The 25,025-nt window shown below is 36.0% G+C and overlaps 1 protein-coding gene and 1 non-coding gene across 2 annotated transcripts; both read left to right on the forward strand.

Annotated features, from left to right (window-relative positions):
* Positions 1 to 1,764: 1,764 nt before the first annotated feature.
* On the forward strand, positions 1,765 to 1,847 carry TRNAL-UAA (transfer RNA leucine (anticodon UAA)). The gene has a single exon. It is a non-coding gene; the product is annotated as a tRNA-Leu (tRNA).
* A 1,557-nt stretch (positions 1,848 to 3,404) lies between these two features.
* LOC140328066 (cytochrome P450 2K1-like) lies at positions 3,405 to 24,204 on the forward strand. The gene is made up of 10 exons (XM_072407391.1): positions 3,405 to 3,549; positions 9,608 to 9,803; positions 10,761 to 10,923; positions 12,110 to 12,259; positions 13,815 to 13,975; positions 16,375 to 16,551; positions 17,807 to 17,948; positions 22,856 to 23,040; positions 23,288 to 23,429; positions 23,798 to 24,204. Exons 2-10 carry the CDS (start codon positions 9,621 to 9,623, stop codon positions 23,974 to 23,976), a joined length of 1,482 nt encoding a protein of 493 aa, XP_072263492.1. The 5' UTR covers positions 3,405 to 3,549; positions 9,608 to 9,620; the 3' UTR covers positions 23,977 to 24,204.
* Positions 24,205 to 25,025: the final 821 nt, after the last annotated feature.

The following is a 25,025-nucleotide window of genomic DNA, read 5'->3' on the forward strand; positions in this document are numbered from 1 at the left end:
CATCCTGGTTAAAACTTACCTTCCATCTTTCAATGACAATGGGACCTTATTACTCAGGACAGCTGAGTTGTTGGTGGACTTGTGACTGATTGGATGCACAGGGATTTGCATGATGCTCCTCTGGGATATTTAAAATAGCTAAAAAACAAGGGCTCTTTACAAACAGATTTCAAATACAACTTCCAAAAATTACAATTACAATTAAACATAGATATAAAATGTCGACTGATTTTGGAAACAAACAAATGCTTCTCATCACAGCAAGAAATCTTACAATCTTCCTAAAGTAAACCCAGCATTTGAACCATTTGTGCTTTTTAGAAAAGTTGTTGCATAGTACAGCTCATATGCCCATTCAGTACTTAAATATGCCACTTTTCAAACTCGAAGTAATGGGTTATTATTTGATTTGAAATTATCCATGATGTGTTCTGGCAAGATACCAGCACAGGTTCAAGAGCTGAGGTTAAATCTAGACTCATATGGAAAAGAAATTGGTACTTCAATAGGCAAAAGTAAATAACAACATAGAAAGAAATTCCATTCTTGCACAGAGTGGTTGTTGCAAATGAATGCGCTTTGATAGACCTATTAAAATATCAATGAAGTACAGTCCTGACTTCTAGCCCTCAATGTAATAGATAACTGCACTGCTGCACTGAATAGCACTACATAATAGGCTATAGTCTATTATGCATCTTTTAGTGAAAATGTATTTAAAGTTTAAGACAAATACACAAAACATGAACAGCTGGGCTTCCTTAGGCAACCAACACAGGATTCTAGCTGTTACATTGAACATCCAAACTACCTTTCCAGAAGGGTGCAACATGCCATGGCATCCTTTACTAATCTCATAAACTTAATAATGGCCGCCTTGGTTAGCGCTAACCTTCCTTCCTTCTGTGACATTTTCACCATATAATCTCTCAGGATAGTTATGTGGTGCATCCTGTGGCTGAAAATACCATAAGGAAAATTTTGAAGAACAAAACAATATTTAGGATCCAATAGAAATATATCTATATGGGTTCGAACCCCACTGCTGGTATATTTGTAAAGTACTTACTGAAAGAAAAGGCCATCAGGTAAACTGATAAAAGATGAAAATTATATATTTAGGATATATATATATATATATATATATATATATATATATATATGATATGTCTAGTGGACAAATAAAGAAATATGCACATAAGATAGGATATCTATGCTGCTTTCCGCAATTAACAAAAGCTGATGGAAAAAGTAAGGTTTGCCAAAACATACATTTGGTTTCACGTTTAATCATAAGATTTTAAAACTCAAACTAAAACTTCAGTTTACATGCTTGTGAATGAAACAGCAGGTATTGATAGGGTTTGATGAGCAAATTTTCACGAACAAAATCCTTCTGCTGTGTTCTGCCAAAAAAAAAAAAAAAAAAAAAAGAAAAATAAGTGGTAAGAAAAGTAGTGCTTTGTATAGTAGACACCAATGGTGAAGGAAAAAGACACCCTTCCCTAAGCTCATAAACTTGACCATGGCCATCATGGTTAGAGCTAAACTTCTTTTCTTCCGTGACATTTGCAGCATATAATCTGTCAAAATAGTTGTTATGTGGCACATCCAAGGTGGTCTTCCCATGGCTGAAAATGCCATAGTGAACACTTTGGGAAACAAGAAAACAACTACAAGGAATGATGGACTCTGATAAAACAGATATCAGCCCTGCTGAACCAAACCTCAGGACCCCAAACCCAGGATGCCAACAGTGTTGTGACCAGAATGGCCGAGTGGTTAAGGCGTTGGACTTAAGATCCAATGGATGTATATCCACGTGGGTTCGAACCCCACTCCTGGTATATTTATAAAGTCTTGCTGAAAGCAAAGGTCCTCAGCTATACTCATAAAACATGAGGATCATATACATTTAGGATATGTCCATTTAAACCTGAAAAAATTGCACATAAAATAGGAAATCTGGGTTCATTTCTGCAATTAACAAATGCTGCTGGAAAAAGTAAGCAATCACATCTTCCTAATCTCACATGAGAATGTCAATCAACTGCATCTTCGAATGGCCGAGTGTTTACGGTGTTGGACTTAAAATCCAATGTATGTATATCCATGTGGGTTTGAGTTCCATTCCCTTTAAATGTCCAGGCTAGCATGGAATATAACGACTCTTTGATCTATGAGTTGGAGGGTTTTTAAGTTTAGGAAAATTGCACAAAGGATGAACTGCTGGCTTTTCTTTGCCAACCAACAAATGCTTCTGGAAAAAGCAGAAAACTCTTACATTACACATTTTTTTTATCTTGAATCTATTTTATCCCCAGCAAACACTTCCACATATGGATTGGTACAATTACTGTGAAAACTTTAAGAAAGGACCCCCCTTTGGAAATGACCAAAGCCTTATAGACAAATGTCTCGCCATATGTATGTGCAATGGAGAAATAAAAGAATAACACATTTTACATTGGTATTGCATCACCACCAGTCAAATGAGCATTTTCCATTGTTATGTCCTTATAGGATTTTATTTATATAATATATATATATATATATATATATATATATGTATTATACAATCTTTGCATAATTTATATACAACATTGTAGTGACACAAAATTTGTGATTACCAATTAAATAAATGTTTGTTGAAATGAACTGTGTTGGCTCAATCATACAGTAGTAAAAAATGACTAGGGTTAAAATTAAAGTGTTTGAAAATGTTATTTGATTAGAGAAACACAGTTTCTCTGGCAGGGATTCAATGTCAGAACAGTCCACTAAAGTACCATAAATTTTAGCCTTTTTGCTAGGTTTAAGATAATTGAAGTCTACCTTTTCTTGTCAGCTTGTTACAGCACAAACTTTCCAAGCCAGCCTTTCTCAACCCGATTACATTCAAAGCATTAAAATATTTTTCTTGCACATGACTGGATGGTTAAAGTCAGCAGAGCTTACTTCATTCACTAAGCTAAGTGAATTATCTCTAAAATTATCCCTGACATCGGTATCCCAAGAAACTCTATACTCCCAATCCGTCTTTACTACCACAGAGGTAAAAATGAGGGGAGGCGCTTTTAAAAAAGTAAGCATGTAAACATGAAAAAGTCATATAAAAAAATCTATCGATTAGATTGACAAAGAAATCTCATGTTTAACACTACAATAACAATTTAAACATTAAATGTATGTATTTGCTAAAAAATGCACTTTAATCTATTAAAATAAATCCCCTGAATGCGAAGAATCATCAACAGGTTACATAAAAGACCTTTGGACATTCCTATTCTATTGTTTAAAAAAAGAGTAAACGTTGAACCTTGTAACTCTGTAACTGTTATTCTATAACTTTCATTAAATTGTTACTTTCTCTTTGTTTACTTTATGTACCTGCAAAATCTTGCAGTATATTCAGAACGTATTTACAGGATATCAAGTAATTAGAGATGGAGGGTGGAGCTGCTACTAACCCTAATGACATGAGCAAACAGAAACAATTCATTGCACCAGTAGACCACGGCAGAGGTTTGCATAGGACAGGAGAGAACAGTAAGTGTGAAAAAAATGATCCATGTTTATTGACATTTCATTATTTTTTACATTTTTCTTTAATAAAAAAGTGTCATATTTGTTTAAATATTTAGCATCATACATATATATGTACAGGTTATAACAGAGCATGTTTATTTGTCCTTTCATATAGCTATAGACCACTGGTGATACTCAGCTATGGAGTTATGACTCATGTGCAGACATGTCTTTTAGGCTGTTTGTATGTAACTTGGTGTCACATTTATACTCTAAAGGTAGAGAAATATTACAGCTCATCTTAATGACAACTTGGATAAATAGACAGAAATTGTATCCACTCCAATAAATCTCTCCAAAGGGATATGATAATTCAATTATTCAATTATTCAATTAAATCTTGATAATTCAATTATTTTCTGTAATCTCCATTTCATTTTCATGCAGGAACCAGGATATTTTGGCAAAGGTGCAGTGGTATTTCAGTCATGCACAGACATTAAACATGCAGCCTCGCTGTAAATAAAACATTGCAAGCTAAGATTACTTTTGATTAGGTCTTTATATAATAAATGCTTTTGTATTTTTTTATGGTGAGAAAAATCTGGGCAGCGAAGGGGCTAAGTCTACAACATTGTAATTTACGTCCAGAAAAAATAATTGGCTTTTGATTTATACAGCATTCAGAAAAGATTTGTTTCATAAATGCATATTTAAGTACTAGGTAGGTGGACTTACCATTGAGAGATTATGATTAATCTCAGATTCAAGAATGTTAATTGCCTGATTACAAATTTCTCAGTAAAGATCCATTTTCATGACTCTAAGGCTATGTACACACGTCAGATGATTCTCGTCCGACTATTGTTTTAGGACGCTTGTCTGACGTCATTCATGGATCCGTCCTGTTGCTGTACATCCTTAAAATGTTTTCTATTAGTAAATGAGTTATGAATTGGTTCAGAACTATTCGCATGCACATAGAGAGTGTTTATGTGACTTAATCCCCCTGGTGGTGCAATTAATGAGGATTTTTAAATGCAAAAGCAGTACATAATAAATAACATATTAAAAACATAATAAAGTACATAATAAACACATTATAAATCCTAATAGTTTTAAATTTCACGTTAACATGCTTGGGACGCAGATGCCGGCCGGGCATCACCAGCTTGCACAGATGCGCGGCCGGCATCTGTAGAAGAAGAAGACCCTGACAGCGCTGGAGGACACCACAGGCACCGCTAGAGGACACTGGGAACAATGTTGGAGTTTTACCCTCCACCCTGAGCCACACACGGGAACACCGCCAGGGAGGTTAAAATATTTTCTGATGGGGCCCCTTTTTATCTTCAGGCCCCAAAGCATTCATATGGTCAGGTATGACCATTGATACACCACAGCTCCCACCCTAAACTGCTTCTGTATTATTTCCCATGTCAGCAGCAAAGGTGTGTGAACCTACTCAAACAACTATCTGAGAGAAGCATATTCTTTGTTCCTTGCTATTACCAGGTATTGTAAATTAGCTGTTGGAGGAGTAAGATGAAGAAGGAAAGAAATATTTAGTACCAATTATAAATTATTTATTCTGCGGGGGTGAGTGCTTTTTGCTTCTATTACTTACCTGCACATTTTGTTATAATTTTGGCTCTCAGAGATTCATTGGATAGCTATTTACAGCAATCAATAAGTCCAGTGAGCATGCCTTTAGTTTGTGTTTGCCTTTAGCTACTGACATGAAGACACTGAGGGCAGAATTTAAAGCAAATATACAGACATTGCAGTAGAATTCCTGCAGAGAAGAGAGAAAAATAGTCACCAAAACAAATGGACAGCACATAGCACCATTACATAGGCTAATTTAAAGGTTACTAAACATGGCTGCCAGATTATCTTTCTATTCTTTAATCATCATAAGAGTTAATCAGGGTTTCAACAGCAGAGAAGAAAGGTACTGCTCTTACTCATGTATGATAAAGGCCATGGGCTTGCTTTTCTCGGCTATGTTTCGAGCCACAATTATCTAATTCAGTGTTTTTCAGCCTTTTTAACATGAGGAAACCCATTGAAATAGCTTTCAGGTCTTTATAGGATCCCAGGTATAATTACTATCTAATTATCCACAGATCACAATATATTAGTGTGGTGGTAAAAGTAAAATTCCTCTGTTATCCATTCGGAAGAATGTCACCCTTTACAGAAAGGAAAAAAGAACTGACCCGATAGTCACAAACTGCTTATTGCCCCTAGAAACCTTTAGAGGAACCCTGTTAGAGAAAGACTGATCTAACGTGTACATTGCTTTAGACAGTTGCGGTGGGTACAATTGTCCCTATTGAAAAGTTTCCCCTTTATTCCTGTTCTGGTGGCTATTTGAAAGTTTAGATTTACCATGTTTGGTAATTTTTCGTGGCTATTGGTGTTTATGTCTTATTAGGTATATTATAATAAAGGATCAAACAATGAACTGACAGATGTTCTAACTCCTCTCTGCTCTTTCTAATTCTAAGTCAAATAGTGCACCCACATGTCAATTTTTCTTGAAGCATAGATAAAGGCTACATTAGGCTTTTGCTGGGTGAATTTAAGATGCAACTGCCATGCTAGCAATATTTGGCATCAGTTCTCAAACGTAATATTTTGTTACAAAACAATCTGTAAATAAAAAACTTACTACATACACACGTCAGATGATACAGCACTTGTGTACAACACTCGTGATTGGTTGATCATGGATCCGTCCTGGCGGATCCACAAACCATGAGTGAGGAACAATCGTAATGAAAATGAAGGGTAGAGAGTGCAGTGGGGTGATTCTCTGCTCCGTCATTCTCCCCCTCTCCCCTCCATGGAGCAGAACGGCACTGTATGTACAGCACTCGTTCATGCGTTGTTCAGTCTTTTGTCATTAGAAAGGATCCTAAGAGATCATTTCCAACAACAATTATTGCACGTGTGTATACAGCCTAAGGTTATAGTGCTGCATAATCCCATATAACAACATCCACCTAGTGAAGAAAATAAATCAAATTACGTACATAAACTTATCTCACAATAAAACTATATAACAAAACATCCCAGAATGTTTACCCAACTTGAATCACTATACAAACTCCTGCTGCTTCTCAGGTGACCTAAATAATCCTTTAGTGAAATTCGTTGTGAAATTCGTTCCACACACAATGTGATTTGTGTTGTATTTACAAAGAACTTACCAAGAATGTCTGATCTGATACTAGCCCAGTGGTTGCCAGTGGTCCCTCCACCTTGTCCCCATTCAGCCTCCCCCACCTTGGTCCCCCACCTTGTCCCCATTCAGCCTCCCCCAACTTGGTCCCCCACCTTGTCCCCATTCAGCCTCCCCCCAGCCTCCCCCACTTGGCCACATTCAGCCTCTACAAGGGGAAATCCCATTGTTGATGGTAAACCCATCATGTTTTTTCAACCCTGGTGCTGATATGGAGCCTAAAAGCCCCTTTGTTGCAGGTAAGCGAGAAGTAAGAAAACTTTTACCTGTTTCCTGTTTCATTCTCATTTAATTCTCTTTAGAGGTTGCTATGCGCATGCCTAGTGAGTTCACCTCACAGCCTTCTTGTAGTGGCAATATTAGAGGTGTGAAAGGAAAGATTGTCTCCTATGCTTTCAGTTGTATCTGGGTCCACCTGCTGGTTGGCTCGAAAAATTGCAGACTGAACCTCAGATAGCAGGCAATGATAGGAGAATTTTTGGTGTCGCTTATTTGTACATAAAATATGGTATATTGGAATGGTTTGCTGCCTGATGGTAAAAAAAGAAATTACATACAGTAACAATTAAAAAAGGAGAAAGAAATTACAAAAATTTAATAATAAGAGAAAAAAAAGGGAAGATACAACCCACATGATGTACATCGGTTAACAATAAACAGGAATTAGGGTTTTTCATTTATTCCAGAAAGAAACAATAGAAATAAAAGTTGAACCCTTGAAGTCTCATAATTGACAAAGAGAAATCATTGTTGTCATCCTCTAGAATCACCAGGGGGGTCATTGGCTATCATTCTCAGAATATACCATGATGTGTGTTCAAATGTCCGTCCTACCTGTTGATTAACGGATTGGGATTGTATCTCTATGAATGATTCCCACACTTACAAAAATTTTGGAACTTTAACCTCTTCATTTAAGGAGGCTTCTATCCATGACATATGGAATACATGGGCTAAGTTTTCTTTGAAGAGTTCCAGAGTGGGTGGGTCTGAATCCAACAATCGGTGTAAAATAGTTTTTTTGGCCACTAAAGAAACTATAGATAGCAAGTTGCGGCTTCCTCTGGTTATTTGTGCTCCCTGTGAAATAAGTGTTCCTAGGATTGCCCACTCTGGGGATAAGGGTACATACACAATTAGATGAAAGGAGACATAAATGTAGGAAAATCCCATAAAGCATGATATAAGTATGCCGGCTCCTGAGTGCATTTAAGTGAGGGGTGGTGCCATTAGGCGCCATTTTTTAACTCTTTTGTTTCCTACTCCATTCCACCCGCTATGCTTTCTTGCAAGATGTCAGGTGGGAAAATGTATTTGTGGGTTTTTGTTTTATATATATATTTGTATATATATATGTATATATATATATATATATATATATATACCGTATTTTCTGGCGTATAAGGCGACTGGGCGTATAAGACGACCCTCAACTGATTGGTTAGAGTTGTTTGCCAATTAATTGGCAGACCACTCTAACCAATCAACTGGGGGTCGTGTTATACGCCCAGTATTGTACTGTTCCTTCTGCCTGTCAGATCTCGCTATTGTGCGAGAACTGAGAGGCAGAAGGAACAGTACAGTACTAGTTCTAAGGAATGAATGGGCGTGTTCCTTCTTAATGAATGGGCGTGTTCTAGTGGAGAGCCAATCCATATATATATATATATATATATATATATATATATATAATGTGTTTGTGTTTTAAAAAAAACCTTGCACAGGTAGGAGATTGATTTGGAAGATGGCCACCACTTTTTACAGCTGTCTCCTGGATTCTAAACACCATATGGTATGCTTACGCCATGGGGGTATGCTTACGCCATTGGTTCTGCTGCAGGAAGTCAGGACACAATCAACTAGGTAGGTGGCATCTCATATGCTTCATTTACAAAGTTCATTTACAAAGTTTTCTACTGTGATCTTTTATGCAGCCAGTTGGAAGTCCAAACATGTTCATTCAGCATAATAGGTGGCTAAGATGGCAGGAGCTTCAACCCACCTTGGGGCTTCCATTCGGCAGGTGGCTTTTTTTTTTTTTCTAAACATTAGAATTGTTTGACAGTTTTTGTAGCATTGTGTTTATTTCCTTCCCTCGCTTTATTGGTATTGCCTGTTACGTCCCAATTGTGTGCCAGGAAAGGTAAATTATAAGTGTGTATAATAACAATTTTCTATATTAAGAGTTCCTCCTTTGATATAAAGGTTTGAAAAAGGCTTTGTACATACAAGACTGGAGTTGATTATAGGGTTGAACCTAAACTCCTTTGTAAGTCAGTCTCAATGGAATTAATTTCCCAGTAGTAAATGGAGAATTTGAGACACGTTAGAATCAGCAGAAGGTTGTTTATTTAGACAAGCTGGTAACACATTGTTGGATGACACATTTATAAAAAATAGTTTTTCTGCATTGTATTGTTATGTTTTTTTTTTCTTACTTTATGATATGTTAAAATGTTTTTAAACATGCATTTCTAGGTCGATGTTGTTTAATGAGGTTGCACTTCACTATCTTATTAAATATTTAAATTAAAATAATTTTGAATTTGAAAAAACAACTGTTAAAAACTACATTCGTTGACTTCTCTACTTGTTGCTGTACCCACATTGTGATCAGTTGTGATACAATTTGGGTCTATTAATGCAAGTTCCTGGGAAGTTTGGTGAGTCCAGTTTTAGCAACAGTTTCTACAAATGAGCTCTGGAAACTCAAACCATCCAAGAATTACCTGTAAATTATTGGGATTTACAAACCAAAAAGCATATAGTGTATTAAATACCTTTGTTTTATTTTTGCCCTATTTTTTAAAACATAACATTTTTTTTTAGGAAAACTTGAGTCATGTTCCTCACTGACCCGGTGACAATTCTCCTACTTGTTCTGCTTTGCCTTTTTCTGGTGAAGATCTCTCATAACTCTAAACAGAATGTTAAACCAAATTTTCCACCTGGTCCGAAACCTCTTCCCATTATTGGAAACATGCATATTCTGGACCTGAAAAGACCATACAAGACCTTCTTAGAGGTATGATGTATCAAGATAGTAAATGAGCAAAGTAATATTAGGAAAAATTTACCAATATTAATTATTTATTGTATATCTTACTTTCATTTGTCTATAGACATCTGAGTTTCTGGAGTGGGTTTATTTTAAAACATTTTCTTCTAAACCATTAAAAAATTAGTTAGGGGTACAAGGTTAGATATATGCCCATTCAGTTCTATGTGCTAGACGTCTTCAATGGATCTCACTTCATTTACCAGTCATGAGTTCAATTTTTTCTATGGTTCATGTTTTATTAGAATAAGTGTAAAGTTAATTTGTTATATATGAATCATATTGAATATGTTCATGAATGTAAAATTTGGTATTGTAAATGTTGAATATATATTTAAAAATGTCTGTGATATGTGGGTTCTCTAGATCTCCTGAGGAATGAAGTTGTTGTCCACGAAATGCGTAGAGTGAATTACATCAGTTAGAGTTCTCATTTGCCTTGATCCACACACCAAAATAGTGAAAGGTTTAATGTAAATTTTAATGGGAAACACAAATATGAAAACCTTGATTTGTAAATGACTGTAATGAAAATGATTCCTAGCAGTCTTTTGTTAATGATGATGATTATAATAATAATGTTTTTTTTTCCTATTTCTCCTGCAACACATACGTAATGCCTGCAGTCACTGACCATATACCGTAGTAGGTCCACAGTGTCTGGCAGATTTCCCTAGTACTACATACAGAGAATGATATGTGTTTCCCATTGGTACACTACTACTCTAGGTCAGCACCTGTTGTCCCCAGGCATTGACAGCTTGTTTAACTATTGGCCCATCACTAAGTTTAGCTCAACATAATTATGGATTTTCGAATTCTGATTTGTCACAACACTTCACTTCTGACATTTCAATCATTCATAATTAAATGAACTAATTTCTCTAGTTAGGGGTTTAATATTCCTGTTTGTATCCTTTGCAGCTGGCTAAGAAATATGGATCAGTGTTCAGCGTACAAATCGGCACTCAGAAAATGGTTATCCTGTTTGGCTATGAGACAGTGAAAGACGCTCTTATTAACCATGCTGAAGAGTTCTCCGACAGACCTCACATACCCATATTTGATGACATTGCAAAAGGATATGGTATTTTCTGTTTATAATACATTTTCACTTCCCAGAATAATTGTGTTAGTGTTTCTGTCACCGTCAATGAATTTAAGAGAGGATTGTCAGCCTATTTCTTGTGGAATCTCTAAACTTAATTATTAGATATTAATTGAACTAAATAAAATCTTCTTTTTTTCATCTTCAATCTCCATTTCGGCTGTGAGTGATCCAGACCACAAGAAAAATTATATATAAATGTATCGCACAGCATTGTAACAAGGTATTTCATTTTTCAATTAAGTTACATTTTATAAAAACAAAAGTTGGAATACAACGCTTATATAGTTAATATCAAATGTCCCTGTTTTTAAGTTGTTTTAAATTTAAATTTCTTTTAATTTTTTTTTACTTATTAAATTCCACTGGAATGCATCAATGATTACATAAAAGTTGCTCAAAATGGACACCTTTTTTTTAGTACCCTTAACCATTGCAGTATTAAAAAAAACCTCTGTAGCCCCAATTTGTCAAGGTGCATCTTATGGATAGAAGTGTCTGATCCCGGTGAGAAACACGGCCAATAATATAAAACAACTCCACAAATGATAAATTGTAATTTTCTGGCAAGCACCTTAGTCTATTTAGATGCTGGCTATAATAATTCCCTGTATAAATAAATATACAGGTGGGAAGATTGAAAGAGGAAGATATTGTCGAGGGGAGTACCAATACCAAAATACCAAACTGAGGTATATATACTATTCTTACCATGCATAGATTTAAAAGACACATGCATTTTGCCCAACTAAACCCAAATTGACCAAGACAAGTTCTAATAGCAAACAGATCTATGGATACATTAAAATCATGGGTCAAATGTGCTTGTACAGTGCACTGCTGGAAGCAGCCCATGGATATATCAATCAGGTGAAACCTAAAGTAGGAAGAACAATAAATACCAGACAGTTTTTCCCAGCATCCCTGTATTATAGTCAAACAGCTTTTCTTCCAAAATCATCCTCAACATCTCCCAATTCTCCAGATCTATATCTGTGGATAAGAATCTCTGCAAAGGTAGGTGAGCAGAGAATGTAGTTCATTTTACTAGCACTTGTGAATACTAGCAAAAAGTTATAATAATTAGTTTAGCAGTACCAGCAATATTTTTTATTAATCATCACTTACCCTATGTGTTTATGTCTTTCTAGTTTTTCTTTTTAAGGTGTTCTATTTTCTCATGGTGATAACTGGAAAGTGATGCGACGGTTTACTCTTTCAACACTGAGAGACTTTGGGATGGGGAAGAAAACCATTGAAAACAAGATAAATGAAGAATGTGAATCATTGGTGAAAAAGTTTAAAACATTCGGAGGTTAGTTACTTCCCCATACTCTTGACAAGCTGATTTTGACCTTGAGATGTAACTTGAAAACATATAGAGCAGGGTTCAGTAGAACTTTAGGGCCCCTTCAGAGGTTGCTAGGGGTAATTGTGAAATGAGCCGTTTGAAACTCCCAGGTCAGTTTAACTGACACCAATGATCATTTTGGCTATCTGTAAGGTGACATTCATTCTCACCGGCCAGCATTCTTGACATCAACCACCACACTAATATACTGTAAGCTTTAGGTATAGTAATTATACCAGGGGTTCCCTGGAGGTTATTTCAGGGGATTCCCCATGTTAAAAAGGTAAAAAAAAACTATATAGAGGCTCTGGTAAATTTTATTTGTTATAAATAGATAGACCAAAAGGTTTGGGCCCAAACGAGTAGTATCAATATATCCCAGAATAGAACTGAATTTGTTCTATAGAACTTATTCAAAATTAAGGTATAGGTCTGAGATCTCACATTTTGTTCTACCAGTATTCACAGATTTTTAGGAAGCTAAATTTACACACATTTTGGCCATCATATTCTGAGGCGAGGGTGTCTGTTCCTCCTTCTCCTGCCAGGTATATAATTATCTAGTGATCATCATTATCTTTTAAGCCTCACATGATTTTACCAAGTCACTTTTCATATATATATTCATTAACTCTCCACTCCCTTCAGGAAGCACCATTACGTAGATAATTGTGATTTATTCGGAAGCCATTTTTTGCCTTTAAAACTACAACTTCTTGTGATAGACTGTTCGTATATTTATTACACTGTGAAATTGTTCTTCTTTTTGATCGTAAAGAATGTTTTGTCTTTCCTATGATGAAAAACTCTTTTGACCCAGATGTATGGCAGCCTAAAAGACCTGTTTGCTTGGGTTCCATAGCACTGTTTTCATTGTAATTCAGGTTTTAATATTTGCGTACGTTTTTTTCGAAAAAGTCTGAAGTCAAAGAGCTTCTTCTCGGCTAATGCTTTATTAAATACCAAATACTTTCTGGCTTCCTTCAATGACCTATTGATGACTTGCTAACTTGCTCACTCACCTTGTCAGACTTTTCTGGAGCTGTCTTCCTCATCCTGTTCGACTTGCTCCTACTTTCTGCTCATTTAAAAGAGCACTCAAAACGCATTTTTTAAACTTGCTGACCTATCTTCTTCTGTCTCTTAAAACCCTCACTATTTCCCACCTTTCCATATCTCCCCTTCTATTGTGTGGTATTTCCCCCACCTCCTAGATTGTAGACTCTTCGAGCCAGGGTCCGTTCCTCCTCCTGTCTGTCTGTATCTGTCTGTCATTTGCAACCTCTATTTAATGTAAATTGGTACATAATATGTTGGCACCATATGAACCCTGTTTATTATTATTAATAATAATAGATTAAAAGATGTTAAATGTTTATTTCTAGAGTGAAGTTTGATATAACAACCACAAACAGAAATCTAGAACTGAACAATTAAAAAAAAAAATAAAAGGTCCAGATTTCTAGTAATATATTTGCCACTTTAAAATGCCTCAATATTTTTTCTATGCTATATTTAGGAAAACCATTTGAAAATACCATGATAGTAAATGCCGCTGTAGCCAATATTATTGTATCCATCATACTGGGCCATCGTTTCGACTATGAAGATCCAGTGTTCTTAAGATTACTGAGTTTAATAAATGAAAACATAAGGCTAGTTGGATCTCCTATGGTAATGGTATGTTAATTTAAATTTGTGATATATAATAATGTTATACCTTGTTTCAATTTAATATTGAAAGTCTTTTTTTAAGTACTTGATTAGGATTTGTGTCCAGTTTTGGACATAACAAAAGTAGGGATGAGCAAGCAAAATTTTAAAATTTGATCTTGCAGCAAATCGGCACATGTAAGCGAGAACGACCTGTGTAAATTCGGCCGTTCAGATCAAATTTTTTGGGACCTGCAAGAGCAATCAGGGGAACAGAGCTGACAGCTCCACAAATCTGATTGCTATTGTCGCCCTGTAGTATTCGTTCTTGAAAACAGATTCTCTATCTTGTCCTCATTTAACCTCTAGTACCCTGGGATAGTGCACAGGAGGATTCCCACGGCTGCATTCATGAATGCAGCCATGGTATTCCTCCTGAAATTATTTCCTTGATCTTCCGATGGCTCCGCGAAATTGGTTCGCTGAAATTTTGCAGACCCATCAGAAGTTCAAGGAAATTTTCACGAGAATATCAGAGGCATTCTCGCTCATCCCTAAACAAAATATGTATACACATCAAGTGCAGCATTCATTATAGAGTATAGCTCCCTCCAAGACTCACCCAGCCATAGCCAGCTCTGGGAGCTTTATGTGTTCAATTTACCTGTGTGGATTCTTTTTCTAATAGATTCCTCATCACATACAATGGACTCAGTTTGATAAGCTCTCCAAGACTGGAGTATATAGACTACCATGGGGGATCCTGTATCATGCAGTAATCCTGGAATGGATTTATTCAAAGTAATTTGCTATAGGTTGGCAAATGTTTTAAATCCTGGGATTCATATTCATTTTAGGTTCACTGGATGACCCAGGTTAATTTATCCTCTTCAGTCTTGGAGTGCTTTAAAAAATAGGTCCAATGTATTTTTAACCTTTTGTCTCCTTTTGATAACCTTTAGTTATCTCGTGGGAGATACGCAGTGCAAATAAACCCCAGCCAGGTTTACTTGTATTGCTGTGAATGCTTGGAAAGCTTTGATCCTTCCGTCAAGTCAGAGGATCGAGCAGTCAGCTGACTGCCCTCGGTATGGAAACTATAGTCCCATACTGCCCCCTAGTGACAAATTGACATAAATACACATTACAGCAGTATTCTCCCTGGATACATTGTTTCAGTCCAGTCAAATAAATTATAAAAATCAACTTGCTACACTGCCTACCCTTCTTCCTACTACCTCCTACTTCTCCCTACAGCATCTCTGAGGCCTAATCTTTGAGAGTTTAGATATATGTGTGCCAAATGAAATGTGGTGCTGCATGTACAACCGTTTTCAAAATTTCTACACGTTGATGAAATTCTAAAAGATGCTTTCCCCACTTTGTTATAATACACTAACAGGTTATCATACAATAATCAGTAGCAAGAAAATGTCACAAATAAGAAATAACAAAATTTGCTAAAATAAATTGGCCTGGAGCACCTGCAAGCCACTAACCAAAATGGTGGTTAAAGGGTTAAATTTTAATAGGCAGAGCCAAGACCACAACTCCAGGCACACAAATGCCAGGATGCCTAAATCCCCAGGATATATCAAAAACCTGAAATTTATTTTTAGAAAAATAAAATATGTATATGTCTTTAATGACTAAATTCAAGCATCCACGTACATAGGTGAAATACTTACATGTGAGCTGTTTTCCAGACCAAGATTTTGTATTTAATTTTATCCAGTTTTAATATTTACCCTCTACAGCTCTTCCCCACAGTACAGCCCTAAATGGCAGGTCAGGAGATCTGAATTTTTTATGCTGTGGCTTGGTTATAGTTACAAGTCCCTACCAGCTTGTGAATGGACTGTCAATTAAGAAGCAGCAGACTGATGAACTCCTCTCTCTCATTCTGATTTCTCCTCCTGTTCCTTGTTAATATTTAAGCATTGCAGCACATCCATATGTTGCTGCCTGTTTTTCCTATTTTGAGCTATGTTGTATGGAGTATGGGAGGCTAAAACCAGGCACAATTCAGGTAACTAAATTCTGGTCAGCTGTCAACATCTGCTGGATTGATTGGCTAAAATGTGAAGAATTTTGACCAGCTGTCATTGTGCAAGAGAGACAGCCACTGAATCACTTTCATGAAATCTCACATTTGGACATCCTGGCCCCTGCAAATGCAATTTTTAGTTTATTTCTCTCCTATTCCAAGCTGTGCTGTACAAGAACAATGTAAGGCTAATACCAGGTGCAATTCAGATTCCTCCACTGCATTTATTAAAAAATACATTTGATTAGGTATTAATGTCTGTGGAGTTGCATTCTTCTGTATATTTTAATTTTTACCAAGGTTCAGTTTCAAGATATTAGATTTTAAACTTTTTTTTTTCCTTTCCATCATTTTCTCTTTCAATATTGGTCTTCACTAGCTGTATAATACCTATCATTCTGTGATGCGCTGGTTACCAGGAAGTCATAAAACCGTGAACAGAAATGTAAGTGAAATGCACCAGTTCATTACTGGAACCTTTACAAAGTACAAGGATCAGCTGGATGTCAACGACCAAAGAAATCTTATTGATGCCTTCCTTGTCAAGCAGCAGGAGGTTAGCTGTTATGTTAATGTAGCCGATCTAAATAAGAAACTTATTGATATATGTAGATCCACAACCATTGATTTAGAAAGTAGTTATGCACTTCCTTTTTTTTTTTTTATAGAGCATGGGGGGTTTTAAAGCTAAACTTGTTTAAAAAACATTCTCTCATTAAACTCATTCTCATTAAAAACATTCTCTTGCAATTGGACTACACCACTGACCCCTGCTCTCACATAGTAATTTAGGCAGGACGTTTATTTACCCTATCCTTTGCCCCTCCCCGACCTCAAAGTTGTGGGCAAGCCCTTGGCCTTTTTACTTACATTGCAGGACTATTGGAGAAATGGTTTGTGTTTTATTTGGCTTCTGGTGGTTGGAATGAGAGATAAAAAAAAAGGTTCTGTGACATAAAAAAATATTTTTTATGCAGATTAAAAAGACATACAGTGAAAAAAATTTAAAAACCCAATGACCAAATTAAAGAAATGTCAAATCAAAATTGCTAATAGAAAGGGAGAAAAACACAGATCCAAAAAATGAACTAAACTTCCCCAACATACTCAGCAAAAAACACCATCTAAATCAGGGGTGGCCCAGGTATAGGGTGGAGGGCGAGTGTTTGTAAGAATGGATATAAATTACTTGTAAAAGCCGATGGGTCGTATACGGCCCGCAGGCCAGAATTTGCTTATGCCTGATCTAAATGATAAAGTACCTTCTAGAAGTAGGAGGTACAGACCTAAAATGTTCTTCGGTAAAAAACAAAATAAAAAAAAAAGACAAACAAATTTACCAGCACAATACATCATTCTCCATTACCTGCAGTGGAATACATTAATGTGTGCGGCACATTTACAGAAATGTTTTTACCTGACTAAAGATAAAAATCTGTTGTATCCTTAGGCTAACCCCTTGATTAGTGCACATACCATGTTTTGTCCACAATACCTAAAAAGTTGAGAAGTGCTCATATAGATTCCCCCTCCTTCAGCAATTTTGGCAACAACGCTGTGTTAAAGGATTTTGCAATTAAAATTTAGTAAGGAAGCAAGGGGTTTGTGGGAACATAACCTATACCCATTTACCTCTGCTAGGGTCATCTTTTTTACAAAGCACATTTTTTATACAGTTTTCTTTGCATTGAGTTATTTAGACTTAAGATCAATGTAATTGTACTGCTGATAGGAAAAATGTAAGTTGAATAACAACCATAAGGGGCTGCTTCTTTACTTTGCTACCATATTGTCACTTCTTTTTTTTCCAGGAGAAACCTGAATCTGTACCGTATTTCCACAAAGAAAATTTAACAGTCCTCATCACCAACTTATTTGCAGCTGGAATGGAGACAACCTCAACAACTTTAAGATGGGGGCTTTTGCTAATGATTAAATATCCAGAGATTCAAAGTAAGAACACTGGTGACTATACATACAATGATGTCAGTCCTTCAAAACATGGCATCTTAGTTATACAATATATGGTCTGGTGGGTGGAGCCCTGTTCAGGGGCCTATGTATATTCATAAAAGATTTAAACAATTAAACAGTTAAAAAGCAAAAACAATTGAACATTAGAAAATTATTACATTTTTGCTAATGATACTACAACTTTTACAGCCGCTATAGAAGATAGGAAGCATTTTTTTTAGTTTAGAGATGTCAAACCTCTGCCAATTCCACTCCGACCAAGCACATAAACAAGGCTTTATCAACTCAACTAACATCAGAGGTGACATTAGGGGTCTATAAGCCCCTCACTTTAACTATGCTATTACATAAAATGCCCCAAAACCATTGATATAGATACTTCCTGTAGTAGAATGAAATACATGATGCCAAATTCAGGGGATATTTCAATTTCTCCTGGAACGGGGAATAAAGGGCCTGGAAAAGGCTGTAAATGTTGCATGTATATTTGTAGCTTTACATTTGGCTTCCAGGCCCAGAGTGTCCTGGAAGGAAAGGGTGGGCAAGGCATTCCATACTTCCAGCAATGAAATTGTTAATTGCTTTGGAGCACTTGGCTGATGATAAAATGGAACATGTATTTTAGGGCAGGTGGCTCTGGTGAAGAGGCCACCTGGCCTAAAAGATGTAACAGGAAGATTTAGCCTGTGTGCAGGGTGAGTCAGGAGGCTAAAATGTGTGGGGGTTTTTTTTGTGAGGCTGTAAGGACCAATATTTGCTTTGAGGTGATGTTTTTTTAAAAAACAAAAAATGGGCAGAGTTCCCTGAATTTAAACTGAAATACCATTCTGTGCTGAGTGCATTTAATGCTAACCCCTCACTAAATTATATTAGAAAAAGAATTTCGGTTTATACCCAGGTGACATTTAGTGACAAACCCTGGGGCTGCATATTTTAGGTTTGACAGATTTGTGAAAGAAAACCTGTTTGTAAAACTTACATTGGGACACATCTCCATGCAAAAGAATATTTAAAAGCAAGTGACTCATCATAACCAAATGTGAACCTGTGGTGGGGGAATGCTTGTAGCAACTGCGGTGCAGTGCAGTTCAGTGAGGTGGCAGAACACACCAAATCAGAAAACAAACTGCAGGCAAACGCTGCCAGAAAAATTCCTCTTTTGTAGTCCCTATCTAACTGCAAGAAAATAAATTACAAACAGTCCTTTATGTACCAAACAAACTGGGCAATTTATGGTCCTTTGTGCTTTTCTTGAAGCTCATTTCCCCTCTAGCATTGGTAAGCTATTGAGCTTTGAGCAGTCTGCAACTTATTGCAGACACACATCATTATAGAACACACGTGCCCTCTAAATCTAAGACCCAGGCAGGGACCAGATGTTCAAGGACTTCTGCTAACTCTTCCATACCCATTGCAGGACCCTTAATACTGGATTTGTCATAAAATCTATCATCTATCTAGATTAAAGAAAACACCATGGCCTGGGTTCTACATAAACCCCATCTCTGGCTTTCCCAGCCAAACCATGGGACACCGTGTCAAACAACCCTAAAGTACAAAAATACTTTACATTATAAAAAAAAAAAGTTTGTGTGCTGAGCCTGCTCCGAATGAGTTGCGGGGTGCCACGCACCAGGGATGTAGGTCAATTTACTATGTCAATGGGACTTTATATGAGGAGAAATTACCCTATGATATTTTATCTTAACACACTGAGATGCTTGAGCTAAACCTGCTTAGAAGGTGATGTGAGAGGTTTTAGGGAAGAGGTTTCTATTGTTTTGGTAACATGGGGGAGCTTTATTTTGTGTTTTTGAGTACAAACTAAATGCTCTTGCTCCTACTTTCTTTTAACGCTGTAAAACACATTGACCCTGATTTATTAAAGCTCTTCAAGACAGGAGAGAATAGACTTTCATCAGTGAAGCTGGGTGATGCAAAAATCTGGAATGGATCTAGTCCAGGATTAAAAAGGTTTGCTAACTAATAGAAAATGATTTTAAGAAATCCGTTCCAGGTTTGCTGTATCACCCAGCTTCACTGTGAAAAGTGTGTCCTCGCAAGCCTTGGAGAGCTTTAATAAATTAGGCCCTTTGAAATAACCAGCTTCTGGGAAAAAAGTTCAAATTAATTTTTGGGCAACAACATGTAGGAATATTGAATATACTTATCCAAAAACCCAGGCGGCTTGACTGGTGATCTATGCATTATATATTATGTGGTGTATGACAACTCAAAAGCAACAAAAAGGTATGAAAAAATGATGGTTTTGTATATTTGTTTAATTTTTGTAAATAAAAGATCACTTTTTTTTACATACCTAATGTTTTCTATATAAATCTTTGTGTTTGGTGTCCATAAAAATCCAGAATTCTTTCTTATCTATAGTGGTAATATTTGAGTATATGTATATCTTATATTGAACTTTTTGATAATATTTAAAAATAACATTCATATATGTTCTATAACAAACCGCATGATTTACTTGAATAGTAATCTGCTACCACACAGCTACCCCTGAGGAAGCCCTTACTGGGCAAAGCGTGTCGAGTCCGGAAGCTGCGCACGTAACACCACGTTGGTTGCAGGACTCGCAGTTAACACGCACTCCATAGTGTGTGTTCAAAATAGGTTCTATATTTGTCTAGTGCCAACTTGTTTGGCCTTTAAACTGGATCTAATTCTCTGATCCTATATTGTATATTTCTGTTACATGTATTCTATGAGAATTATTATCACTGAATACAAAACAATTGTCTGCCAAAAAAACCCACCGTCTCAGGTTTTTCTGATATATGCACAATTTGGGGTTGGTATATCCCTTTAAGGGAAGTGTAATTTTGAATATCTAATATCTGTCTACCATCCTTTTCTCTTCATTTATATATAGTTAATATGGTCAATAGTTTTGCTTAAAAGTAGGTTTATCCTTCATTATCGTTTGCAAACTTGACCTGACATCAAAGGTCAGTATGATAATATATAACTTTATCAGTAAAATAGCTAAAGAAATTAGGGTATGGTTCTTTCTTAAATAATTATGGTATGGTATCATAGTGGTGTTGATAAATCAATCAATAATGTTAATTATCATCCTTACAGGGTATCGCCATACTCAGGTAATAAAATATCAGGCTAAAAGTAAAGCAAGCAGAGGGTTTTTTAGGCAGTTTTGTATTGTTGATAATTTCTCAAAACACAATACCAATCAAACAAAGTATAATTCTCACAGAATCTCAGAAATATTCAGGCTTCTGGTCATTAAAACTGCTACTATATAGATCCTAAATGCAAATTGAGGAAAATGTGGGGAAAATAGTAACAGTACAAGGAAGATTAGAAATACTGGAAGAGAACTTAATGAGAACAAAAAGGAGATGATATATACCTGATTGTGAGAGAAGAGTAGTCCAAAACATTGGCCGGACGCCCGGAAAGGAGAGGTCTACAGCCGCAGCCTCTCCTAGTGTATAGTGTAAGATGAAAAACACAGAGGCCACTTTTTATGTCACTGCATACTTCTATAAAGAATCAGTAATGTTTTTTTGTTATTACATTTCCCCTAATATTCCTACATTCATTCAATTAGCTCTATATTTCATCTACATTATTTATCTATCTATCTATATATATATTCATATATATATATATATATATATATATAGGGAGCCATCATTATATCAGAAATCCTCCCCATCCCAGCTTATACATGTATCACCTATCATGGACCAAGTGAGTGTAAGACTACTTTTTGCTCATTTATTTTTGTATTGGAGTTACGTACACTTAACATATTATATCATGATTTTTGGATTTGTTTCTCTGTAATATGTTCTCCATTAGGAGTTAATTCTCTGTGTTAATCCTTATGTACTACACATTACTAAGTACATTTTTGCACTTCATTGATAAATTTCCATATATCATATGATTTGGTATCTATTTTTTAACTGTCACATATGTAAATTACTACAACTTCTTTGTACACTTTTACTTACTATTTTCTGTTAATGTCCACATTGTTTTTAGTACAGAATACTTTTCCACTATTACCCCTAAAGAAGCCTAAATTGGGCAAAATGCGTCGGGAATGGTTATGATCCCGTCATCACTGTTATCCCCCTTTTCTCGTTTTTCCCTTTCATTTCCATTACATACATAACTTTCCACACACATGTTCTTGCTCTCACTCACATACAGTTCTTCAATAGATTCTTCACTTTAGGGGACAGTTCCTTCTTGTTCCTCCTTTCTCCTCTCTGTTCCCCCCATCATGTGGTGGCACTGCTCATGTGCCAAAACTCAGTGGGGGGCGCATGTGCAGGAGGTAGTTGACATACCTGTTGATTCCAAACTCCTTCTATCTAGTTCAGCCGCCTGGGCCAGCACCCTGGACAGTGCCAAATGGAGCATTTAGAGGTGCCGCGGCAAAATGTAATCGTCTGTGGTCATACAATCACTGGTTGAAATGACCAGTATAAAAGTACCCCTCTCATGCCCCAGCAGGTCGGGCTGGCTAAGAATTAGAAAAAGAATTAGAGAATGTAAAGTTAAAGAAGGGAGGCGAAAGGAGGGGATGAAGAGGAGAAAGATGGAGCAAGAACTTGTGAGAAACTTGGGAGAAAGGAGAAGCGGGGGATAACAATGATGACAGGATCATAACTATTATTTTACTTTAGTTTTCACTGTTATTACATTCACAGGATTGTTGTGAATATGCATACATTATAATTATCATATGTGTCTATATAAAATTGTATTTGTTTGCCACACAAAACCCCTACTTTTTTTCTTTCCGATTTATTTCTAACTTTATCAGTAGTTTTTATCTTTGCAAACGTTCATCTATAATTGAATGTTTGTTTTATTTTATTTGTTTCCTGCAGAGAATGTCCATGATGAAATAGCTAAGGTAATTGGATGTGCTGTTCCTCAGATTGAACACCGAAAACAGATGCCATATACAGATGCTGTTATCCATGAAATTCAGAGGTTCTCCAACATAATCCCAACCAACCTTCCACATGCCACCACACAAGATGTTATTTTTAAAGGCTACTTTATACCAAAAGTAAGAAGCTTTCTGTATTCTTCTGTGTTTTCTGTCTGGTTTACAAAGCCTGATATTTGCTGAGTTAAAGTTTAGTTTTTTTTCAGGTACATTATTTAGGTTTTTTAGTTCAGGTACAATCTGTTTCTAATTATCTACTGGACTATTTTAAGAAGGCTACAGAGCAACAGGTGTAGTCTGTATAAAAGTCTATGATCTGTGTCCGAGGTGGGTGGAAATGACCTGAATTCATTTTTATATTGCACAGGGAACTTATGTGCTCCCATTACTGGCATCTGTACTGCGAGATAAAGATCACTTTGAGAAGCCGGATGAGTTTTACCCAGAAAACTTTCTTGATTCAAAGGGGAATTTCTTAAAAAAAGAAGCATTTCTGCCATTTTCAGCAGGTAATTCAACAAAATTAGATAACAAAACAAACTCTTTTATTACCAACAGAAGGCAAATGGGTCATTTTAACCAATCAACTCCCTAACAATTTATTTATCTTGTGAAAAGTTTAAAAGCAACTTCCAGAACCCTATACCTATCCTTTCCCTGGGAATCCTTTCCCATGTTGTATACACTCCAAGATATTATTTCAATTTTAGTATCTGTTGAAGGCGACTGATGAGCTTCATAATAACTGGTACAATATAAAAACAATAACATTTTTATTCAATTGTATAAGAGCACCATTTTGTTACTGATCATTTTATCAATCAATACAACATAGAATACCTGTTTCCACTGTAAAGATGCATTTGTTTTTTCATAGGTAAGAGAAGCTGTGCTGGGGAGAACTTGGCTAAAATGGAGTTGTTTCTCTTCTTTACCACTCTACTGCAAAACTTCACCTTCCAGGCTCCCCCTGGGGCGAAAATAGACCTCACCCCTGCAGTTGGATTCACAACTCCTCCAATGAGCCATGATATCTGTGCTGTGCTTCGTGATTGACAAGAAAGAAAAATACACATTGCATATGTATTCAACCCTATAACCCCATGAAAATTCACAGAAAAGCTATTTTAAATTTGGTGAAAGATTTGTTTTTAAGACTTTTTTTTTTGGAAAAAATAAAAGAAAGATAAAAATATAAAAAAAGATGCAGAAAATAATATAGAAGAATGAATAATAATATTATTATATTAATAATAAAAAACAATAAAAGGATTCCAAAATGTACATTTTTTGCATGTCTGACAAAAAAAATTACAAAGACAAAACATGGACTCCATCAATTAGGGGAAAAGAAATTCACTCAAACATTTCATATTATGAAATCTTCCAGGTCTATGTGTTTCAATATCAGTGATTGATTCCCATCAGTAAATGTTTGAGGGAATGTCAGATTCCATGTTTTATAAATAGAGCCCTAAGTGTCATTGTAACTGTAGTAATAAAACAGAGATTGAAAGTGGGCATGAATGAATAGTCACCAGAGGTGACTGATGCACTGGTGGCACTGGTAAGGAACCTCCTGCATAGTTCTCTCAGTTAAAAGCTTAGTTGGTAAAGTGTTGGACCTAAGATTGTGGGTTCAAACGCTACATTTGCAAGCATTGTTGGAGTTTAGAATGTGAATTAAACTATTATTTTAATGAAATTATTAAAATAAATAATATAGGGTATGGCAAGACAGGTCTTTTCTAACACAGCCAAGGCACATATTCAGTAATACAAGATGTAATTTTTAATATTATAAAAGTTGGTGACCTCATGGTATGCTATGCTTCATTGGTATGTTCTCCCAGTAATCCAGCTCATTACTGGACTGAACCAAGGCTAAACACAACAGAAGGACACTGAAATCTTCCTGTGAAGAATGGTTCACAGCAGGAAGTGGGGGGAATAGGGATCCTATCACTTTATCACCAAGATGGCCAAGGGTTAAGGTGTTGTACTTAAAATCTTTAAAAAATTGTAATTAAACACTGTGCAGCTCATGGACATCTCAAAGCACAATCATAGAATGCCTACGTAAGTAAATACCAGTACACTGGACT

This window comes from Pyxicephalus adspersus, chromosome 4 (genome assembly GCF_032062135.1).
Source record: "Pyxicephalus adspersus chromosome 4, UCB_Pads_2.0, whole genome shotgun sequence".
NCBI classification, from domain to species: domain Eukaryota; kingdom Metazoa; phylum Chordata; class Amphibia; order Anura; family Pyxicephalidae; genus Pyxicephalus; species Pyxicephalus adspersus.